Source organism: Podarcis bocagei (assembly GCF_964188305.1).
Source record: "Podarcis bocagei genome assembly, chromosome: 1".
NCBI classification, from domain to species: domain Eukaryota; kingdom Metazoa; phylum Chordata; class Lepidosauria; order Squamata; family Lacertidae; genus Podarcis; species Podarcis bocagei.
In genome coordinates, this window is record NC_138125.1 from 92,044,428 (window position 1) to 92,066,122 (window position 21,695).

Consider the following 21,695-nt stretch of genomic DNA (forward strand, 5'->3'; position numbering starts at 1 on the left):
GGCCGCGGGTTAAACCCACAGAAGGTTGGCGGTTCGAATCCCCATGACAGTGTGAGCTCCCATTGCTCGGTCCCTGCTCCTGCCAACCTAGCAGTTTGAAAGCACGTCAAAGTGCAAGTAGATAAACAGGTACCGCTCCGGCTGGAAGGTAAATAGCGTTTCCGTGCGCTGCTCTGGTTCGCCAGAAGCAGCTTAGTCATGCTGGCCACATGACCCGGAAGCTGTACGCCGGCTCCCTTGGCCAGTAAAACAAGATGAGCACTGCAACCCCAGAGTCGTCCACGGCTGGACCTAACGGTCAGGGGTCCCTTTACCTTTACTTATTTTGGGAGAGAGTTCCAAAGCTGAGGCCAGTTCTGAAAAGTCTCTCTAGCACCTGTCTCTCTAATGCATTTTGATGGTGGACTGATGAGGAGAAGCTCAGAGGCACGTTTCCATGGGTGTAGGTGGTTTGTCAAACACCCTGTTCAAGCCGTTTGCAGAGAGATGTTAAAAATCCTTGTCAGAACCCCTGCTAGTTGATCGGCACAGTTGTTTACCACAATCCCCAGCACCCCATCTGGACCAGGGGCTATACTGGGATTCACCGCCCTCAACGCAGCTTTCACTTCATGGTCATATAAGAATGAATGGCTGAGAGTTTATAGGCTGGAGGGCAGGAGCTACTATACCTGATCTTTTAACCTCATAGCAGGAGAAGAAAATATTCAGCTCCTCTGCCGACGAGTCATCAGCCTTAACCATGTTCCTCGTATTGCCCTTATAGTTGGTTAGGTGCTGCAGTCCCTGCCACACTTGTTTTATGTTATCGGCTAAGCAATTCTCCACATGAAGCTTGTGTTGTTGTTTTGCCGCCTTAATGCCTTTCCTGAGCTTTGTTCTTGCCCCTCTGTATATATCTATGTTCCCTGCCTTAAAGAGTCGCGGGCTTTCAAGAGTGACCTTACTTCAGCAGTCATCCAGGGTTTACAGTTCCCATACAAAACAGGTCTCAAAAGAAACTCAACAGAATAAAATACAGATAAAATATACAAAAAAATACAATGTTAAGCCACGTAGAATAACAGAATTCCAAAAACGTTTCCCCAACAGCAAAAATAATGACAAGTTCTACTGTACCCCATAATGAGATGAGCACCACAGTATAGGCTAACGTAACTACCAAACGCCTGAATAAGTAAAAAATATATTTTAGCCTGGTGTCTAATTGCAACAATGATGGCACCAGACATGTTTTCCTTGGGTCAGTAATCCACTAAACTATTGTATGGTGTTCATATGTCTCTTCAAGTTGAAGCCAATGGCTTCAAGTTACAACAAAGGAGTTTCCAGCTAAACATCAGGAATAACTTTCTGACAGCTGATCAACAGTGGACCGACTCCCCTTTCTTGGCTATTTTAAAGAAGAGGTTGGATGGCCATCTGTCATGGATGCTTTAGCTGAGATTCCTGCAATGCAGGATGTTGGACTACATGACACCAGGGTCCCTTCCAACTCGATGATTCTATTATTGTTCTAGGCATCCCTTTCAAAAAAGGTCATTACCTGAGCCACATATATATCATGAATCTTAATCTGAGCCATATATCATTAGGTTAACATTTGAGAACATTTCCTTTACACAAAGTGAGCTGTTAGGGATGCTGGGACATCTCCTAGCATAGCCTAATTAGTGTGTGAATCATGTTGGAAGATTCCAGTTAGACAAAAGGAAATACTACTTCACGTACTGCATACTTAACCTACAGAATCTGCTACCACAAAGCATAGTGATGACCAATAAAATATAATTGGGAAAAGCCCTTAGTGATGACCACTGACTTGGATGGCTTTAAAAGGGGATTGGACAAGGTAATGGAAGACCATGATATCAATGACTATGATGTCATACAATATTGTAGGAAGTATAAGAGAGAGAGAAAAGGATGCTGAACTAGATGAGTGTATGGTCTGAGCCCAGCTCTTGTATCTTCATTACTGTCGTACCTTGGTTCTCGAACGCCTTGGCACTAAGATGTTTTGGCTTTTGAAAGCCGAAAACCCAGAAGTAAGTGTTCTGGTTTTCGAACACAGCTTCTGATTGAGTGCAGGAAGTTTCTGCAGCCAATCGGAAGCAGCACCTTGGTTTTCAAATGGTTTTGAGTGTTGAATGGACTCTGGAAATGGATTAAGTTCAAGAACCAAGGTTCCACTGTAGTTCTTAAGTAAGAAATCCCTAAATTAAAATCTTGCCTGTCCACCAACTTAATACATAGCCTTAGGCAACATGCTACCTCTCACTCCCAGTCCCAATCTGCAGTATGTGGACTTCTCCTGCCTTTCTCATGTATAGATCACGAGCTCATGTTTGGCAAAGGTCTTTGAATACTCTACAATGCTAAAAATCATTATCTTCACATGGGTGAATTGTTAATGCACAGTGGCTCACTGCACAAATTGGACAGGCCATGTCTCCACCAACTTTTTCTTCTGATGTTTGCGGTGGCATGTGCAAAACTGTGTGAACTTCTGCACAAAAGCATTTCTTTGCAATGAAAGCTACAGCCACATCAAGTCACATAATGCCCCAGCCTTCTCCCTTTAGCAGCTATATTTGACATCAACTTCTCAGAATTTGTACAGATACAAAACCTTGATCCTATTAACTGATTTGGTTGAACTGAGGCACAGCAGGCATCTAAAATAAAATAATTTCAATACTACACGGTCAAGCCTACAAATCTTTGGGGATTCCATAGTCTTTGGAAATATTTGTGCATTCAAGTTCAGTGTCAAATCAGTATATTCTGCTGCCTGAAGCAGAGACCAAATGGTGACCATCCCTCGACCTATGTAAAGAGGACCATCTCTTTAAAAAGTCATCCTGCACTATTCAGATACAAATTCTGGCCTTTTTTTATTTCCCACTCATGGTGGCACCTGAATCAGGATGCATCCTCCCCTTGCATGGCAGGTCTCACCCAGCCTATGACTGTGTAAATACTGTACCCTTAAAACACACTTGAAGCATATTATTTCCCTCAATGAGTTCTGGATCAGTAGTTACAGTTCCCAGCAATGCTTAAACCATGGTGTCCCAGATTCTTTGAGGGAATGAGGGCTGTGAATGTGCTTTAAAGGTGCTCACAATCTAAATTCTTACTGCTTTGAAACAATACATCCACATCTTTTTTTTCAGACTGCCTTCTTGCTCTTTTAAGATGCAATTATGATATTAACCAGTACAATCTTTGTGCTTTTTGCATCACATTCAATCTTCTGGTGCCTATTCCCTATTTGTTTTTCTTAACGCTCTGCTTACCCACCCCCTCACTCCAGCAAAAAGATAAAATAAAATCCATCGGATGGTGACTGGTTATTTCCAAATGAGAGGGGAAATGAAAATAATCCCCCTGATACTTGCAAGGAATGAGTTGTGGTTTTCCTGCACACCATACCAGTGAGAATTGCCATTTTTCATTTAAGGCAGAAAAAGGGTTTTAGTGAGCCGATTCTGATTCAAAATAAGGTGAATGGCACCAGCCTGACTTACTGCGGGAGAAAATCAATTCACATTTAAAAGTGAGCTTACCTAAACTGCACCATGTGTACCAAAACACAACCACCCATTGAAATTTGCACTTCTGCAAATTTCCAGCCAAATAATGTCTGCATATAACTAGGGCAGGGGTCAGCAAACTTTTTCAGCAGAGGACCAGTCCACTGTCCCTCAGACCTTGTGGGGGGTTGGACTATATTTTTTTTTTTTTGGGGGGGGGGAATTGAACTAATTCCTATGCCCCACAAATAACCCAGAGATGCATTTTAAATAAAAGGGCACATTCTACTCATGTAAAAACACACTGATTCCCGGACTGTCCGTGGGCCGGATTTAGAAGGCGATTGGGCCAGATCTGGCCCCCGGGCCTTAGCTTGCCTACCCATGCTGGCTAAACAAGGCTTCCTTCAGCTGTCTTCTAAAAGTCAGATAGTTGTTTATTTCCTTGACATCTGATGGGAGGGTGTTCCATAGGGTGGGCACCACTACCGAGAAGGCCCTCTGTCTGGTTCCCTGTAGCTTCACTTCTCGCAGTGAGGGAAGGCCATCGGAGCTGGACCTCAGTGTCCAGGCTGCACGATGGGGGTCCTAGTGTTGTTGTTATCATTGTTGTTTGTCCCAGTACTTTCTCTGGGAAAACCCATTTTTTACTGCTGAATCAGAGCAAATGACAATCCACAGAAAATCCAATTGCTGTTTGCTCTGATTCAGTGGTAAAATATGGGGTTTCCCAGGGAAAGTGCCAGGACAAAACGAAAAAACACAAAACATTCAGACACTCAGCTTTAAATCCTGGACCTGTGCCTAGAAACGTGGCACAAAAGGCAGTCTGGATGAGCCCTGAGAGAAACCAAAACTGGCCGATTTGCCCATCCCTACTAAGGGGTAGTGGGAAATTAAATGCAGAAATGCAATGTCTGCCCAATGACAAGGCAGAGAAGAGCTTCCTATAAACCAAAGTTGGAGTGGGGTTAACTCTACTACAAGTTTTAATGGTTTGTTGTTACTTGGCAACGGCATATTGTGTATGTTCTCATCCTTCTGTATACATGGATTCAGTAGAGCAGCATTGTCATGTGGTGGGGGAGTACATTATGTCAGACTTCTGCTCCACTGTTGACATGAAATCTGCGGGGGAATGAAGAACCCTAAGCAAAACAAACAGATGACACCTACAAAGCTAGCACTCGTGACATTCAGAAGTCATCAGTGACAGTTTGCATGACAACAAATCACTGGCTTCTGCTTAAACATAATAAGAACTTCTTACATGTCAAAAACCATACACTTCATGCAGTTTGGAGATGAAGCAAAGCTTAAAAAGATGACTTTCTGAAAAGAAAAAAATGGCATCAACTCCCATTAAGGGAGTCGAAATCAGAAATTTATTGTGACAAAGCAGGGAGGGCCACTGGAACATTTAGGCAAAGTGTACAGAAGTAGAAACAAGTGTGACCTGCAAGATATATGTGTGTGTGTCAGAATATACTCACCTCCTAGAAGGAGTGTTGCTGTTCAGGTTGACAGCCAGCCAACTGTGTCTTCCTCACAGATATTATAAGCACATTCTAGTCCCCCTTCCCTAATTTTTATTTTCCAACTGGAGCTCAACATTTTGTGGCCACTGAGGATGCTCAGACCTTGCTGGGGATTTTTGGGTGTGGAGTGGGGAGTTCCCCTCAGGCTTTTCAGACCTAGCATTAGCAGCCAACATGGTGGGATGATCACAGGTCTCAGGAGTTCTACTGCAACTAAGGCATGAATTTGATACTATTGATGGTCTGTGATATTTTGTCAATCCCCCCACAAAGTAGCTGTACCTCATGAACACTCCAGGTCACACTCCAGGATCCCTGCAATGTCACAGAGGACACTCAGATTTCTGGCATCCCTAAAGGTATTGCCATAGGTTTCTTGTTCAGCCAGGCTGATCCCAATAGTTACTTTATCCATTTTCTCTTACTCTGCTATGAAGACTTCAGCTATCACTCCTTTCAGTTCATAAGCATTTCTCTCCAGTACATTAATTTTATCTTATGGCATGAAAGACACAATCAGTGCAGGAAAAGAAGAGGTAGGATAAGGGAGGTTTGCACAATCATTTTCTCCAAAAGCATAATATGAAAGCACAAGGTGAAGCAAGGCTTCCTAACTTCTGAAAGCAAAGAGTTTCCTGCAGTCATTGAATTGTAATGCTCTTCCCCTCCCCTTCTCTTTCTTTCTCTCCCTTACATACACTTCTTCCTAGTCAGTTAGCAGAATTTATGCTGGATTGTGCTGATGCTTTTAGACTACTATGTAAGTTGTAGAATACAATCAGCATTTGAAGTGTGGCCATCAATCTCTTCCCATTAAAAAAAAAAAATGCTGCCATTGGTCAGCAGAATTTGCCAGTGATAAAGCTAACAAGACCTTTCTGAAATGTAATGATAACCTGTTTTCCCTCCAGGCATCCCAAACAATCAGCTTGCCATTTGTCTCCACTTGTCCTCTGATATAACTCTGGTTGTTTGTCTTGTCATCATGATCAGATTGCTGTTTGGGATTAGGGAGTAAATGATTTCTGCATTTGTTCTGTATATAGTCTTGTTGGCCAGGTTTTCTTTTCTTTTCTTTTTACTCTAACAAAATGATATGTTACCCTGGAAAATCTATAGCCTTGTTCAGGCAATTCAAGATTGTATGGAGCAATAAATAGAGTGCATGCAAGGCACGCTGGCCCCACCCCAAAAGTTCGGCCAGCCCTCCGCCCGCATTATCCATCTGCTGTCAATAAATGGGAAGCCTCTTGAATGCATGCAGGTTCCCCCCTGTGAACCAAAATAACAAGGAGTGTATTGGGGCCACGGTGAGTGGGTAGACTAGTGCATATGGCTCCCCTCTCTCTTTAGTTCATCTTAATTGAGTGTTGGGAATAACACCAAAGGGCGTTGCAGGCAGGCAGGCAGGAAGGAAGGAAGGAAGGAAGGAAGGAAGGAAGGAAGGAAGGAAAGCAACATGAGCAAATTTTGCAACTGTCCCTCAGATAAGCAGCTGAACTCTGGATGAGATGCTCCATTCTAAGACAACTATAGTGCAATACTACTACTATTACTGCTACTACTACTGCATTATACTTATTATAATACTTATTATTATTATTACAGCACCATCTGTGTACATGACACTTTACAAATAACTGATTTGAAAGGTTCATGTTGCAAGGAGCCTACAACCTAAAAACGAATATAGGAAAAGACAGGAAAGGGAGGGAATGGAGACACATAATGATATCAACTGTATGTATTTACTCTTACTGGCAGATTAGTGTTTGAACCAAGTAATCAAAAGCTCCATTGAAAAAAAGTAAGCGTTGAAGAAGCATTTGAAGGAAATAAGGGGAACAATTGTACAGAGGGCTTGTGAGAAACAATTTCATGCATAAGGGCAGAGTTTGTTTCATGAGACCCTAGGGGAACTGATAGAGTTGGATGGGTGAAAGTAATAGGCAAATAATGTTGGGGATATGGTTTAAGTGCAGAGAGTAAAGGGGGCAAGACCGCAGAGAGTTTGACAAAGGAAACCTGTGTACATTTTTAAAGAAAGGGTGTCATGTGGTCAGAACAATGGGAGAGGTCCAAAATTTTTGCGTGGAACTGTTGAAAAGAGGTGTGAGCAGATCAAGGTGAGATCATGGGAGACTAGGAAGAAAAAATGTCAGAAGGCTAAAAGGACATTGGCGGTAGTTTTTGCTGAGAGAACAGAGAGATGAGCTACATTTTTGTAACAGAAGTAATGTGATTCGGTAATGGTCATAATATGGAAGCAAAGGAGAGAAAGGATACAAGCAAGGCTTCATGCCTGATTAACAAAGTGGGTGGTGATGTTGCCAATGGTTGAAGAGAGTGAATAAGAAAATGAAAGCTTGGAAGGAAAGATTATAATTTTGGTGTTGGTCATATTGATCTTGAGATTCCGATGACACATCCATGCAAAAATGTCAGATCAATACTTGTGGTTTCGATCACTGTTCATCTTGATCAATACATTTCAATACATTTCAGATTGGTTGTCTACTGCATAAGTATATAGGGCTTTTTAAGCAACATGACATGACATGATCGGGAGAGGGTGCATCTAATGAAACACATGCTTTGATTTTACCCTTGGTGTTCTAATGAGACACTTAACTCAAAGCCCTGTTCTCCTGGCTTTGCTCCTAAACAAACGGGAACAGCTTGGCAGTCACCCAACTGCTCTTCTAATTAATTCACAATCAGGTTCCCTTTTATTCCCTTGTCCAGCTCATCACTTTTCATTTTCTGTGTACTTGAGATTTAAAGAAAGGAAAAAGCCAGCAGACTCTGAAATATCTCTAGTGGGAGAGACCACACAGTTCCTGCAGTCCATACTAGGGTTATGTCCAGTTTTGTCACAATTGCCATCTAGATATAGAAAAGGTTTGGGGCATGTTTTAGAGCAGGGGTGGGGAATATCTTCCAACTAACCCTATCCGCTACCCCCCTGTGGGCTATTTTGATAGGCGAACAAAGCTGTCAGCCACCTGACAGCACAATGGTGCCCAAAGTAATTTTTCCCCCTTTGTAGATGATGCTTGAGGGGAACAACTTTTGTATTGTTGGCTTGTAAACACCAATCCCAGTCTGCTTTTTGTTAGCATTGATCAGCTATGGGTGCTGAGATCAAGCCCACTTTAGGTAGTGAGTGGCTGCACTATGCAGTTCACCATCAGGAACTCATTTGCAGAGATGATTCCAGAGACTTCTTGTTGGTGCCAATCAGCTGACTTGCGTTGACAGCAAGTCCTGCTTGCCAGGAAGGCATCAGGAGCGTGCTAAGACTCTGATTGTTCCTTGACAGTCATGTCCATACTTGCCCCAAACCTGACATTATGTATGACACCTGTCTAACCCTGAGGAGTAGTTGCAGCAACAGGAGACACCTGCCCCCTGATGTTTTATATACCCTTCCCTCACTTCTCCTGCTCGGAAGTCACTGCTGCTATTCCTGCTTCAAGCTCCTCCTGGTTCTAGGGGACAGTAGGGAGGAGGATGTGGGGAGTGTACTGACCCATCTGCAGGCTGAAAAGCCTCGTCTTCTGCCACATCTAGAGAGTCTTCCTCCATCTCAAACTGACCTGACTCTTTCTCCCCAACCCTGTCCTGGCTCCTGCCTTGCGAGCGGCATCAAACCCCATAAATTGTTGGTCTCTCTCTTGGGTCACTCTCCTGGTCCCCTGCCCCCACCACGCACTTCAGAATCCTGTTAGTCTCTGACAACATCAGACACTTTTTTGGGTGGGAACACCACGGGTCACCTTAAAAAAAAAAGAGAGAGAGGCACTTTAATGCACTAGATATGTCACTAGTCCTGTTCTACCAGGAAACACTGACAGAAAGATTCTAGATGTACTTCCAGCTTGCCTCCGGCCAAAGGACTTACTTCTATTATTATTGGGGGGTTTTTTGCAAAGCTTTCCTCAAACGTTTCACCTCCTGCTAATGTTACCAAATATTTGCACTCTGCAGTAATATTATTTGCTCATCCACAATCCTTCTGCCCTTGTTTCCCCTTCTATTTCCTCTTCTTTGACAACATTAGGCTGTCAGATACAAGACTTTCCTCTTATTTTAGCCCTGAAAGCAACAATAAAGAATATGTGGAGATCAAGAATCATTAGTCCTCTAAGTTAAAAAAAAAAAAACCTATCCCTTTAGCATAGCCTGACTGACCTTTTGTAAAAATCCTTCCTTTGAAGAAGGCAAAGAGGAAAGGGAACAGGCAATAGGAGTATGTTGAAGCAGATTATTCTCTGTTGCTCAGCACAACACAGTCTCTTCACACAAAAAGCAGGACATAAAAGGATCATATAAAGAGCTGGATCAGGACAATGTAAACTGACCTGAGACCTGGGGGTATAGAGCAGTATACAAATTTTAATCTTAATCATCAACATCTAGTCCAGCATCCTGGTCTCACAGTGGCCAACCTGATGCCTGCAGGAAACCTGCAAGGAAAGTCGAAGCATGAGAGCCCTCTCCCCTCCTGGGGCTTTCAAGAAACTGGTTTTCAGAAACATTACTGCCTCTAACCATGGAGGCAGGGCATAACCATCATGGCTAGTAGTCAATGATGGCCATAGCCTCTGTGAATTTGTCTAATCCTCTTTTAAAACTGTTCAAGTTGGCTTCCCTACACCCCACACATGCACACTTGGTACAGTGCAGTCTTTCCCTTCCCAAAGAGCCTGTCAACAATGGACCCTGGGGGAGACAAGAACTCAAGACTACCAAGGCATTTTCATAACCTATTTTTCATTGTCTTCAGGAAGCTGTTTTTCCTCCCAGGCCCAGTTTTTAAGAGCTGATGGTGACTGACTCCCCCCCCCCCCGCAGTTTGTACCACTTCCCCTTGTTCAGCTGTCACTTCTGAGTACAGAGCAAAGGTAACTGAAACAATTTCTATGTGCTGAGCTATTCAGAGGGAAACACACATTATTTCATCACTGGCGACAATGGCTCTATTCAGGCGTTCAAGTTGAACATGTATGATCTTAGAGGAGGGAGAGGGTTGCAGACACTTCCACAAGCCTTGCTCACAATATCCTTGCATGTACCAACTCCACTTCAACCGTCTCACATTCAGCAGAATGGATTTTATGTGCATTCAGGTTAACATATTAAGACTCCTCAGTGCAATTTGGAACCTTTTAATTATACAGTGGTACCTCAGGTTAAGTATTTAATTCATTCTGGAGGTCCGTTCTTAACCTGAAACTGTTCTTAACCTGAGGTACCATTTTAGCTAATGGAGCCTCCTGCTGCAGCTGCGCCGCCAGAGCACGATTTCTGTTCTTATCCTGAAGCAAAGTTCTTAACCTGAGGTACTATTTCTGGGTTAGTGGAGTCTGTAACCTGAAGCGTATGTAACCTGAAGTGTATGTAACCCGAGGTACCACTGTACAAGATAAGAGTTAAACTTTCACATTATTTGATAAGAGTTAAACTTTCATATTGAGACTCCAATACTTTGGCCACCTCATGAGAAGAGAAGACTCCCTGGAAAAGACCCTGATGTTGGGAAAGATGGAGGGCACAAGGAGAAGGGGACGACAGAGGATGAGATGGTTGGACGGTGTTCTCGAAGCTACAAACATGAGTCTGACCAAACTGCGGGAGGCAGTGGAAGACAGAAGTGCCTGGCGTGCTCTGGTCCATGGGGTCACGAAGAGTCGGACACGACTAAACGACTAAATAACAACAAAACTTTCATATTATTTGACTTTCATATTTACCCACCTTTCCCCAACTCAGGGCACTCCTAACTAAATGGTATTTCTGTTTTTCCCAGTCTTTGGGACCCTCGAAACTTTCATCTTCATCTGGCATTTTAGTGGGCATCTATCTTAAAGCTCCAGCTTCTACAATACGCTTATGCAAATAAAACTTCAGTTGATTGCTTATTAAGAAAACATTTCTTTCTAGACTAAAACTATTTCAGTAACAACTTGCTACGCTGGCATTTTGCTGTGTTTTTAAATAGTCATGACAAGAATATAATAAAAGGCAATCACAGGCACATGTTTCTCCATTATTAAAAATTAATTTAAGGCTGATTCGCCCATCTGCAGCAGAAGAAATTAAACTTTAAAAATGGTTGTGCTTGCATATATTATAATTCCGCAACATTGTAGGCCATTCTGCACATTGCTAAAAGGGCAAATGAGACAAGCAGCTGTTTCGCGGGTGGCATTACACTGTTTGTCAGAGAGTGGCAGTGACTACAGTTTCCTACTGAGTAGACATCTGGTGACAGGTTCAGTTTGTAGCTATGCAGTGAGTGCAATGGTCTAGCAACAGAGGTTGTAAACAGAGGGAAGTTTACAATGTGGTACCCAGCAGTTCAGTAGAAATGTGGCATTTCTGCCAAATCATAGGAAATACTTACTGTATGTACACCCAAAAACTTCAACCCGCAGGCCAATTTTCCCACTTGGACTCCATTTCAAAGGAATGAAGCGCACAAAACGAGCTTTCACTGAGTGCAGAAACTTATGCTGCATGACACTGTCAGCATTGCTGTTCCCTTGGAAGACCTGCAAAGAAATAGAATTGGTTAAGTTATGGATTTTTTTTCCTTATTTAAAACATTTATCCACCAGCCTTCGCCTTTGGGGGATTTCAGGATAATGTACAAGCCAACATCATATTATATATATTTTTTAAAAAAATCCAAGGGAGTATGTTAAAAACAAAACTAAGAATTACAGCAGATTAAAATTCCTGGGTAAAAAAGAAATCTTGTGATGTAGCTGCCAGGGGAGAATATTCGTGGAGGGTCTTCCACAATACAGACCCTACTAGTAAGTACTGACCAGTCGATATCAGGAAAGGTCCTAGGATATATAACTAAATGGTCAGCCTGTCAGCCCTCAGAAAAGGATGCTTTGATTACTAAGACCCAGCATGGGTTTCTAAAAAATAAGTCATGCTGATACATGTGAAAAGGATTTAGGAATCTCAGTATACCACAAGGTTAACATGAGCCTACAGTGTGACATAGCAGAAAAATAAGCTAATGCTATTCTAGGCTGCATCAACAGAAGTATAGTGTCCCGATCAAGGGAAGCAATAGTACCACTCTAGTCTGTCTTGGTCACCTGGAGTACTGTCTCCAGTTCTGTGAACCACAATTTAAGAAGGATTTTGACAAGCTGGAACATGTGCAGATAAAAGGTCCAGAAACCAAGCCTTATGAAGAATTGTTGGAGGAGCTGGGTATTTGTAACCTGGAAGAGAGGAGACTGAGAGAAGATATGACAGCTGTCTTCAAACATCTAAAGGGCGGTCACAAGGAAGGTGAGGCTTCAAGTTACAAGAAAGGAGATTCTGACTAAACACCAGGAATAACTTTTTGACAGTAAGAACTGTTGTGTGGAATGGAATCACTCAGAATGTGATGAACTCTTCTTCCTTAGAGGTTTTTAAGCAGAGGTTGGATGCTTTTGTTGTGATTTTTACATTGCAGGGGCTTAGATTAGATGACTCTCAGGATCCCTTCCAACTCTACAATTATATGGTTTTGTGATTGCTTCATGTGGAAGTTACATAATATGGCTAGACTACATATTTATCTAAAATTGAAGATGGCAGGTAGATAGACTTATGCCTATGGCAATACTCTCAAGTTAATATATAGCCTTGCCCCACACAATAGTTGTGATCACAAGTCAAAAGCTACTAAAATCTAGGATGCTGTTCATTTAGCTGCGCTTTAACCTGTTAATATCAGAATCCATTAAAAGGGGGTGTGCTGCTGTGTGAAACATTTTTGTCTTTAAAACTGGGATTAATGTGTGTCTGCAGTGATGCTGATAGGACACAGACAATCTCCTCAATTCCTCAACCTTTGGCAAAGCATCTGTAAAAAGCAGAAAGAACATTGCAGCTACACATGAGGGGAGAAAGGTTCCCCTGGAAAAAAAGACTGTCCACTCATCAAGGCATAATAAATTAAGTGGCAGCATCAGGCACTGGCTGATGTGTCTATCTCACTTGATAGCACAAGCCCCAGGATGCCAAAGTCATGGCATCTTCACAGAGCTGCACAAGCTGGCTACCATAATGACTATGGCGATTATCTTCCCTCTCACTTTATTAGGCAGGTAATGGGACAGGTCTGAACTGTAAATGGAAGGAAGGAGAGTTGGCACACCAACACAAACGGTGCGTCAACAGACTGGAGGTTAACTGCTTTCCCAGGGAGTTATTTCAAGCGGCTGCTAATGCTTTCTCTCCTGCCAAAGTCACAGAGGTGAGCTGAACCAAAGGAAAAGGAAAGACTAGGGAGGTGCAGATGCCCACATCACAGATGTTTTTTAATTTGCACTGTTGCATTCCTAATGCAAGAGAGTGCAGAGGCATAACTCTGCCCACTGCCTTCCACTGAACAAACAGGCCACTTCACACCCACTAATTGAGGCTGAAATGCTGCACGTGAAAAGTGTAATTAATTCCAATGAGATTTAGTGCATATGCAAAATTCTACGATCCATTTGACTATGCTGGGATCATTGACTTTAAGAAGCAGGCCTACCAAACTCTTTGCACCTTGTGAAGTAGTATATTTAGTTTATTACTTCATATCTTACAGCTATATAACTCTAAGACAAAGCTGGCTACAGGTTCAGGGCTTTAAAGGCAGAACGGTGACACCCTGAGTTCCGAATCACTTTCCCAGCAAAGCTGGATGGATACTGCTAAATATCCTGAGCTTCAGCATAGGTATTGGACAGGGAGGGGTGGGGTGGGGTGGGGTATGGAAAGGCAGGTAGGAAGGATAAATAATTTCTGAGCTCAAATTCTTATCTTTTATTTTTTTGAAAAAACTAAGTGCCTACAAGGTTTAGAAAAAGTTAAAAAAGAAAAATGCATTTTTTCTTGCAATTCTTGCAATTTCTGCAAAATGAGCCAGTCTGGCTGCTCTGTGTTTATAGTCATTGAGTGAATTCAGAGCTGTGATTGATGATGAGTGGGCACCAGGAATCCTTAATGCTGACAGTCATGATCTGTCATCTACCTAGGTATAAAAGTCTGGGATTTCTTGGGACTTCTTATCATCCAAGCAAGTCACATTGCTTAATTCTGAACATTGCTGCCTCGCCTTTTCTTCACCTCTAACGTTGCTACAGGCCTATCCCTCTGGCACTCAGGCCCTGGTAGGGGCCAGTTTGAAGAGTTCCTAATTTGATCTGACCCTGAAAAGGTGCCTCAGCCAGCCATGACGACAACACGTAGGATGAACAGAGGCAAAGGAGGACACAACTCGTGTAACTTTCATATTTGTGTAGAAGATTTTTCATGCTAGCAGGTCAAGATGTTCCCCTTTTTAAAATCAAGCTATTCCTGCTTAAGTTACACCTGCTTTTAAACTTTAGTTTTATCATACAGGATAATCCTAAAAACAGAGGTGGGGAACCTCAGGCCCAGGGTCCAATTGTAATCATCCAAGCTTCTCTACCCAGTGGTGTAGCAAGATCAGGTGGTACCTGGGGCAAAAAAAATCTTGTCCCCCCCCACACACACACATTGGAGTTTTTTTATATTTTGCCTGCAAAAATGGTTTGACTTGCGTGCCTTGCGACAAGGGAGGCGGACTCTTTTGGCAGTGGGAAGCCTGTGGATGCCAAAACCACACCATCTCTCACAGACATTGACTGCCGCACAGCATTTTGTCACCCCTCTCAGAGGTGACACCCGGGGCAGCCCGCACCCACCGCACTCACCTTGCTCTGCCCCATCTCTACCTTTCCCTTAGGACTCTCTCCAAGCCACACAACTTCTTCAGCCACACTCTCTTTTTCTATGCCCCGTACCTCATTAGCCTCACTTCCCATTCTCCATGGCTGAAATGTGTCCTTGAGCTTTGATATAGACTCTTTCTTTCCTAGACGGAATACAGTGGTGTGGGTGGGTGGGTGGGTGGAATAGCTTACTATACAACAGTAACATTTATAGTCATTGCTCCACCCACATTTGGCTTTGTCCCTGCCAGCATTTGACATGTGGCTCTGAAATCTTACTTGGAAGAGAATGTGTCCTGCATGCTGTTAATAGTCCCCCTCTCTGTGATGTAGGATCCTGGGCCTCTGGCCATTCTACGGAAATGTATGTGAAGCAAGAAAGAGATGTATGGACTGGGGAAAATATATGGAAATTAAGTATGCCAAAAGCTATGCTCTATCTTCCTGCAGCTATGTTCCTCGCAGCTTTAGGGATAATTCTTGGTCTTTGGAGAATCTGTCAGGAAACTCGTCCTACACTCAAGTAGGACCCTGGGAATAATGTTCCCTGACATTTATATACATTCTTATAAGACTGTGAGAAAGAACCTGCCAGATTATCTAATCTACACTAAAATGAAAATAGTCTCCTTCCTCCTACCCAAATTCTGTCAAAAATATCATGCAATACAGATAATGTAATTAAAACCACAACCCACCACTAAATAGCATTGGATAACAAGCTTAGTATATCTTTAAAAAAACACAAAAAAACTTTGTTGTTTGGAAAGCTTGCCAAATATATGTAGCTGTTAAATTAGTTAATTAGGTTGTTTATTTGGAGACATACATATAGGTCTGGGCATTTTAAAAACGTAAGCAGAGAAAATGGAGTATTTTCCCCAGTTGACAAGGTTACACTAAGATACTACCCTCCATCTCAATGTGTTTTGATTACATGATTCACTCAAGCAGAAACACCCATTATGAGCTGCTAAATAACACAAGTTCTCTGCTTCAAATCCGAAGCAAAATACTAACAATATAAGTTTTTGCTGCAAAGCAAATTCTCTTTAGCACCACCAAAGTTTGTAATACTCATATGAAATAATTATTTTTTTATTTGTTATGATACCCAGGCATCGACTGCATGACCACAGATTTAGACTGAAATTCCAGAATGTACTTTGCTGGAAGTAAACTGTATTGAAATCAATGGAACATGGTTTCAAGCAATCATGGCTAAGAGCATTTTGTGTGATATAGGAGCACAACTCAGATTAAGCAGAATATTCCACCTTGACTTGGTGGCCCAGACAGCTAGGCTTCTCAGCTGGCTTCAACTCTTACTTTGAATTTACAAACTAGCAGGGCAGGTGCTTAGTTGGAGACAAACATTCATCCTTTGCTTAGTAGTCAAGCATCTGCTTTGAATACAGAGAGTTCAGGTTCAATCCCTGAGATCTTCAGATAGAGTGGGTAGGGTCTGCTGTCTGAGAACCCGGAAAGCCACTGTCAACACTACTGAGCTAAATAGATTGACCAATGGCCTGACTTGGTTTAAAACAGCTTCCTATATTAAAGGACTGGAATCAGGCTATTCTCAATCTAGGTCTGGCCTGTTATAATACATTAACACCACATTCACCTTTACCAGCAACATTTGTGCCATCAGCGCCTTAAGAATGGTCAGAGCACACAAACAATATTTAGGGGGATCACTCAATCAAGCCATAGGTTCAGTGACCACGTGAAGATACTCAGCACATTCTTTGGATACTGCTTACCCCAGGATCTTCCAGAAGGACTCTTAAGTTCATTCATAGGTACTCACAAAGGGTGCCTTACACAGTTGCAAAAAAACATGATATCAGTAACATAACTAGTATGTTAGTGGGGCTGGTGGTGGAACACTATCAGGAACCCCTTAACACATTTTTTGGAGCTAAGAGACTATTTGAGTGTCCCCAGCTTATTGTTACATTGTGTAAACAAGACAAGGCAGGTCTCTGTCTATACATGAACCTTGTGTAACCCAACTGTATTCTTAAGAATGCGGTGAATATGTTTAGTGTCTATCAGTGGGGAGCAATGCTTAAAGCCTTTGCATATTAGTCTCATCAGTAAGAGGTTAACCAGCTACCACTGTATTTTTTATTCCTATACTTTTAAATTAATTGGCCAGCTTTGTCCAATGAGATGACCCCAGGGAGATCTCTCTTATTCCACACTATAGTGAATTCAAAAGAGAAAAAAATATGATTTCATTATCTTACTGCATTTCACAGGTAACAGTATGATAGCACCTCTAGTCAGACCTCTAAAGTAACACCATAGCAGTGAATATGGGGTAGAAGGGTCAATTTCCCTCAGGAGAATCCATCTCTACTTAATGAGCTAAAATCCTTGGCATTCCAAATTCTCTTTAAGAAAAGTGAATTATAATGAAGTGCTTATGAAAAATTTTGACCCCAGAAGAAATCTCATTTTCACCTTATATACGTTCATGGGGGGGCAATAAGAAGGTGTGTTTTGGACTTCCATGGGCGGGGGTACATCCAAAGACCCCTCTGTTCATTCCCACCACCTTCCTCTTCCTTTGCACAAGTGGCCACAGCCACTGGGATGTTCAATTCCCATCTTATATTAGCGATTAAGTCAGTGTAACTGCACACTCTTCATCACCCCCAAGAATGACAAAGATGCCTCTCTCTCTGTGCATTAAGGCAGCCTTCCTGGATTCACAGACAATACCCCACAACAGTGAGCCCGTGGTCCCACTCAAGAGCACCTTGGTACAGAATGAATAGTCCAGCAGTTTATTCTGGCAACTTTACGCCAACCTTCTTGCAGGAGTTTAAAATATATTGTTCTTCCCTTCCAGAAACATCCTGCCTCCCTGGGTGTTGAGGCGACAGAGTCCACTCGATAAGGTCTAAGTCCCAGGCAGTGCTTTTGCAGCCTTTCAGGGACTCAGGAGGACTTCCTGTTACACGGGAGGGAACTGCCACATGGATGAGCCTGAGTTGGAAGTTCTTTGTATTATAACAAATACCATAAGCAATAAAATCCTATGTTAAGTACATTGTATGGTATTAAAGACTGAAGTACTCCTATTTAAGATGGCATGTGGGCACATTTTCTTCTCCAGACTCTTTCCCTCTTGAATTATTTTAAGCTTTGTTGCTTCCTTCCATCTGCACAGTTTTAATTACGTAACCACCAGGCATCAACACAAAACCTTGCAAGGTGCCTATTGATGCCTGTCAATAGCTGAATTTTTAACAACAGGAAGCTGTGTAGAAGTTTTCAGACAATCTTTTTAAAATGAGAAATGTCCGTTTCTCATTATGCTCCTAAGCGTAAGTGAGAGTGGGAGACATGTGAAGTGGGATCTACAAATGACATTTGGCTAACGGAAAAAAGAGAAGCAGGCATAACGCAACACTTTCAAGAGGCGTTAGAAAAGCTGTCTTCAGCATTTCCGCAGGTAATAATCTCAGCAAAAGCTCCCCTGAAATATGGCTGTGTGGATATTACCTCTTTAAGATGGTTGTATTTTACTGTGTAAACCAAGAGAGACTCTCAGTTGGAGCTGAGTTTACAGAATAAGCAGTCACTTACATGCTTTCTTTCCATACAATACTTATAACTTGTTTTAATAGTTATAAATCATTGTAAATAGGTTTTAGATATTGACAAGTCAGACCACCAACAAAATGCTGCTGTATACCCCCCCCCAAAAAAAACCCCTTGTGCTCAGTTTCTCTTTACTCTGGATGCCAGGATTAGAAACTCTCTCCCTTCAGTTGGGAAGAGAGAAGAGGTGCAAAAAGCTTACCTCTGTGAGTGAGTGTGGTGCTGGGGGGTGATATAGGTTCTTTTCAGCACACAGATAGGGTTCCTGGTGAGGTAACATATGTACACTGTTTGTTGTCCCCACAGTAGCCATTTTGTGTTATGCCCCATACCCATTACGGCCATTTTATGACTGGTGCCCACATAACTTTCACAATATTCCGAATGTACCCACTGGCCCCAAAAGGTTGATGACTCCTGGGGCTGAAGCAAGCTGATTCTCTCTCTTTCCTTCATTTTATTCCCCACCACCACCAACACTCACAATCATGTGGCTTCTAGTTACCACTGGGAATACCAAGTCCTCGTTGGATAGTTGTTTTTGAGGTGGCTGGCCCTTTTTAGCTTTTAAAAGATATTTCAAACTTCTAGAAATGTCAGGGATCCCCTGAACATTCTGATAACGCCCTCTTGTTTTGGCTCAGTTCCTGCTGGTTATTCAGAGTAGATAGATCCAAAGATCCATTAATTTTAATAGGTGTAATCTGGGTAAAACTTAGCTGAAGACCATTCTAAGTTTGTTTTTAGAATGAGAGTGTTACAAATGTTTGTTTTCTGCAAGTTGTTTTCGACAACTTGGATCCTGAGATCCAAGGATCTTGGGTCCTTAGCAAAATATGATGGCATGGCATTATCAAATGGATAGCTGATGTAAGTCCAACACAGGTTAGAGTAATTGCACTGAGGAAAGTTGGAATGGAGAAAAAGTTTACAGGAGAAATACTGTCAAATGAAACCAGCTGGGACAGCTCAGTCGTCCAGTACTCTTCACTGTATTCAAATATCCAGTAGATAACTGAAAAAGATTTAGATTAGAATTTGATCTCTTTATGAAACCAAGTGTAGCTACAAAGGTAGAAAGGGAGATTATGTGTCTTTTTCAAAGTGTTAAAATTATGCATGGTGTAGAGAAAGCAGATAAACAACAGTTTTTCTCCATCTCTCATTACACTAAAGATTAATACTAATGGATCTATGCCATTGTTGCACTGTGATTCCACCATAACGATGACCCCAACTTGACAACCGCTGATGCAAAGCTAAAAATAAAGGCGAAGGGTAGATTGCAAACATGAGTTTTCTCACAATCTCCTATAGGCATGAGACCACAGGACTCCACTGACTAACACTCCTAATGAAACTCAGCACCACTGCTGCTACTTAAGGCAGCACACACAACCTGCAAAGACAAGGCACACTATCCAGGTAATCAAGGAGGACCAGTGACCGTGCCCATTTTATTAATTTATTTATATACCACTTTTCATATTAAAAAATTGTACCCTCCTTTGAACCCCAGCCAATCAAACCTCACTAGGTCATGCTACTGTTGGGAGCATGTCACTGGTAGATCACACTGACCTGGACAGATTATATGGGGAAAGGCAGTCTCAGAGATAACCCAGTCCCAAACTCTCTAGAGATTTATAGGTCTAAAAACCAACACCTTAACCTTGACTAATCAGCAGCCGTTGCAGATCCTCACCACTAGCAATATGCGGGTGTGTAGGAAGCCCCACATAGCTGCATCATCCTGCACTATCAGTGGCTTCTAGTCATCCAATTATAAAATTGCCAACAATAGCTTGGCCAGAGCTGGAAGTAAGTTCTCCTTGTCACTTAGGTCACTAGAGCTTCCATTGGCAAAGACAGACCCAAGAGCACACAAACTTGCCTTTTGAGAGAGAGTGCAACCACATTCTGAATTCCCTGTTCCCAGACCCAGGAATTTCCCACTCACTGTGCCTGTCTTATCAGGATTCAACTTCAGTTTATTTTGCACCCCTTTGCACAGGCAACTCAAGGAGCTAGCCTTGGTTTGTAAGTCTGAGCAATGGAGCTATGCTTCTCCATTATTCCTATTTTTTATAGTTACCGTACTTGATAAATAAAATCACAATTAATAGTCTCTTCCTATTCAACTAGTTGTTGATGATAACATGGATGCTGCTTTTGTCACTGAAGGGGACAATTTTGTTATGTTATTAAATTGTCATGCATCAAACAAGGATTCACACCTAGAATCCATTTGATGCTGTGCTTTTCTCAAGACTCCTAAACTTCCATCACCCACAGCCATCTCTTAGCATTTAAATCAATATGTTTTCTGTTCTCTCTCTGCCCCCTCCCCCAAATCTCTCTCCCCTGTACTTAAAACTAACAAGTGATAGTGCTTGACTTTCAGGAGGGAGAGTGGGGAAGTGTGATTTTAACAGGATGCAGATTTCTATTTTGAGCTTCCCCCACCCCCGCCAATTTGAAGGGAAGCCAAAGCAAACCTTACGAATGCAGAATGATTCACTAGGGATCTTTACAACAAGAACAACATGATGCAGACAAGCTGGGGTGGGGAACTTCCAGTCTGTGGGCCAGGTATTTTCAGGGAAGCCACATCCTCCTGCCCTTTATCTGATGCCATACATGATATTGGGCTGAGCAAATAAGGGCAGGGCTTTAAAGGAACAACCAGGAGCTGAAAGTGGACTCCTGGTTATTCATATGCTGTAGCAACGCACACTGTTAGCTGCCCATCAGCTGATAGGCAGTAGGAGTGTGCCTTGCTCAAAGAGGGGGGAAATGGGTCCCATTGAATGGAAAGTGCTTCTCCCTCCCACCTCTGCTTTTTTTAAGCTGCCCCATGTGTCTCCCTTCTACCACCAACAAAGGAGATAGAATGGAGCCCCCCCCCCAACAGCCTGTGGAATGCTTGCAAAACCTTTTGCTACCCTCCCTGTGCTTTCCTTTGCTCCTCTGACACTGGGGAGGCTCACAAAACCCCTTCCAATCTGCAACACAGGAAAGTTGAAAGGGAGGTTGCAGGGCAGGCATGGGGTTGGTTGATTTTCTGTTCCCCCTTCACCATCCCCCTGTCACCACCACCGTTGCTGTTGTTAATGGAGGAATCCAAGGGTTCCCTTGGGCAAAAAAACAAAGACACCAACCAGAACAATTTGGAGCAAAACAGCAGCCTGTAGGCTTGGCCTTTTTTGGAAACTGTCGCGACAGGACTCCCACCC

General features: G+C 42.5%; 1 protein-coding gene across 3 annotated transcripts in view; it reads right to left on the reverse strand.

Moving 5' to 3' along the window:
- CNTNAP5 (contactin associated protein family member 5) overlaps positions 1–21,695 on the reverse strand; it is a 326,754-nt gene that overhangs the window by 177,743 nt on the left and 127,316 nt on the right. For all 3 annotated transcript variants that reach the window (XR_014008811.1, XM_081196914.1, XM_081196913.1), the window contains one exon: positions 11,487–11,634. Coding sequence is in view for 2 of the 3 variants with exons in the window: in XM_081196914.1 (XP_081053040.1) it covers positions 11,487–11,634 (148 nt within the window). In the remaining variant the exon portion in view is untranslated. The remainder of the gene's footprint in view (positions 1–11,486; positions 11,635–21,695) is intronic.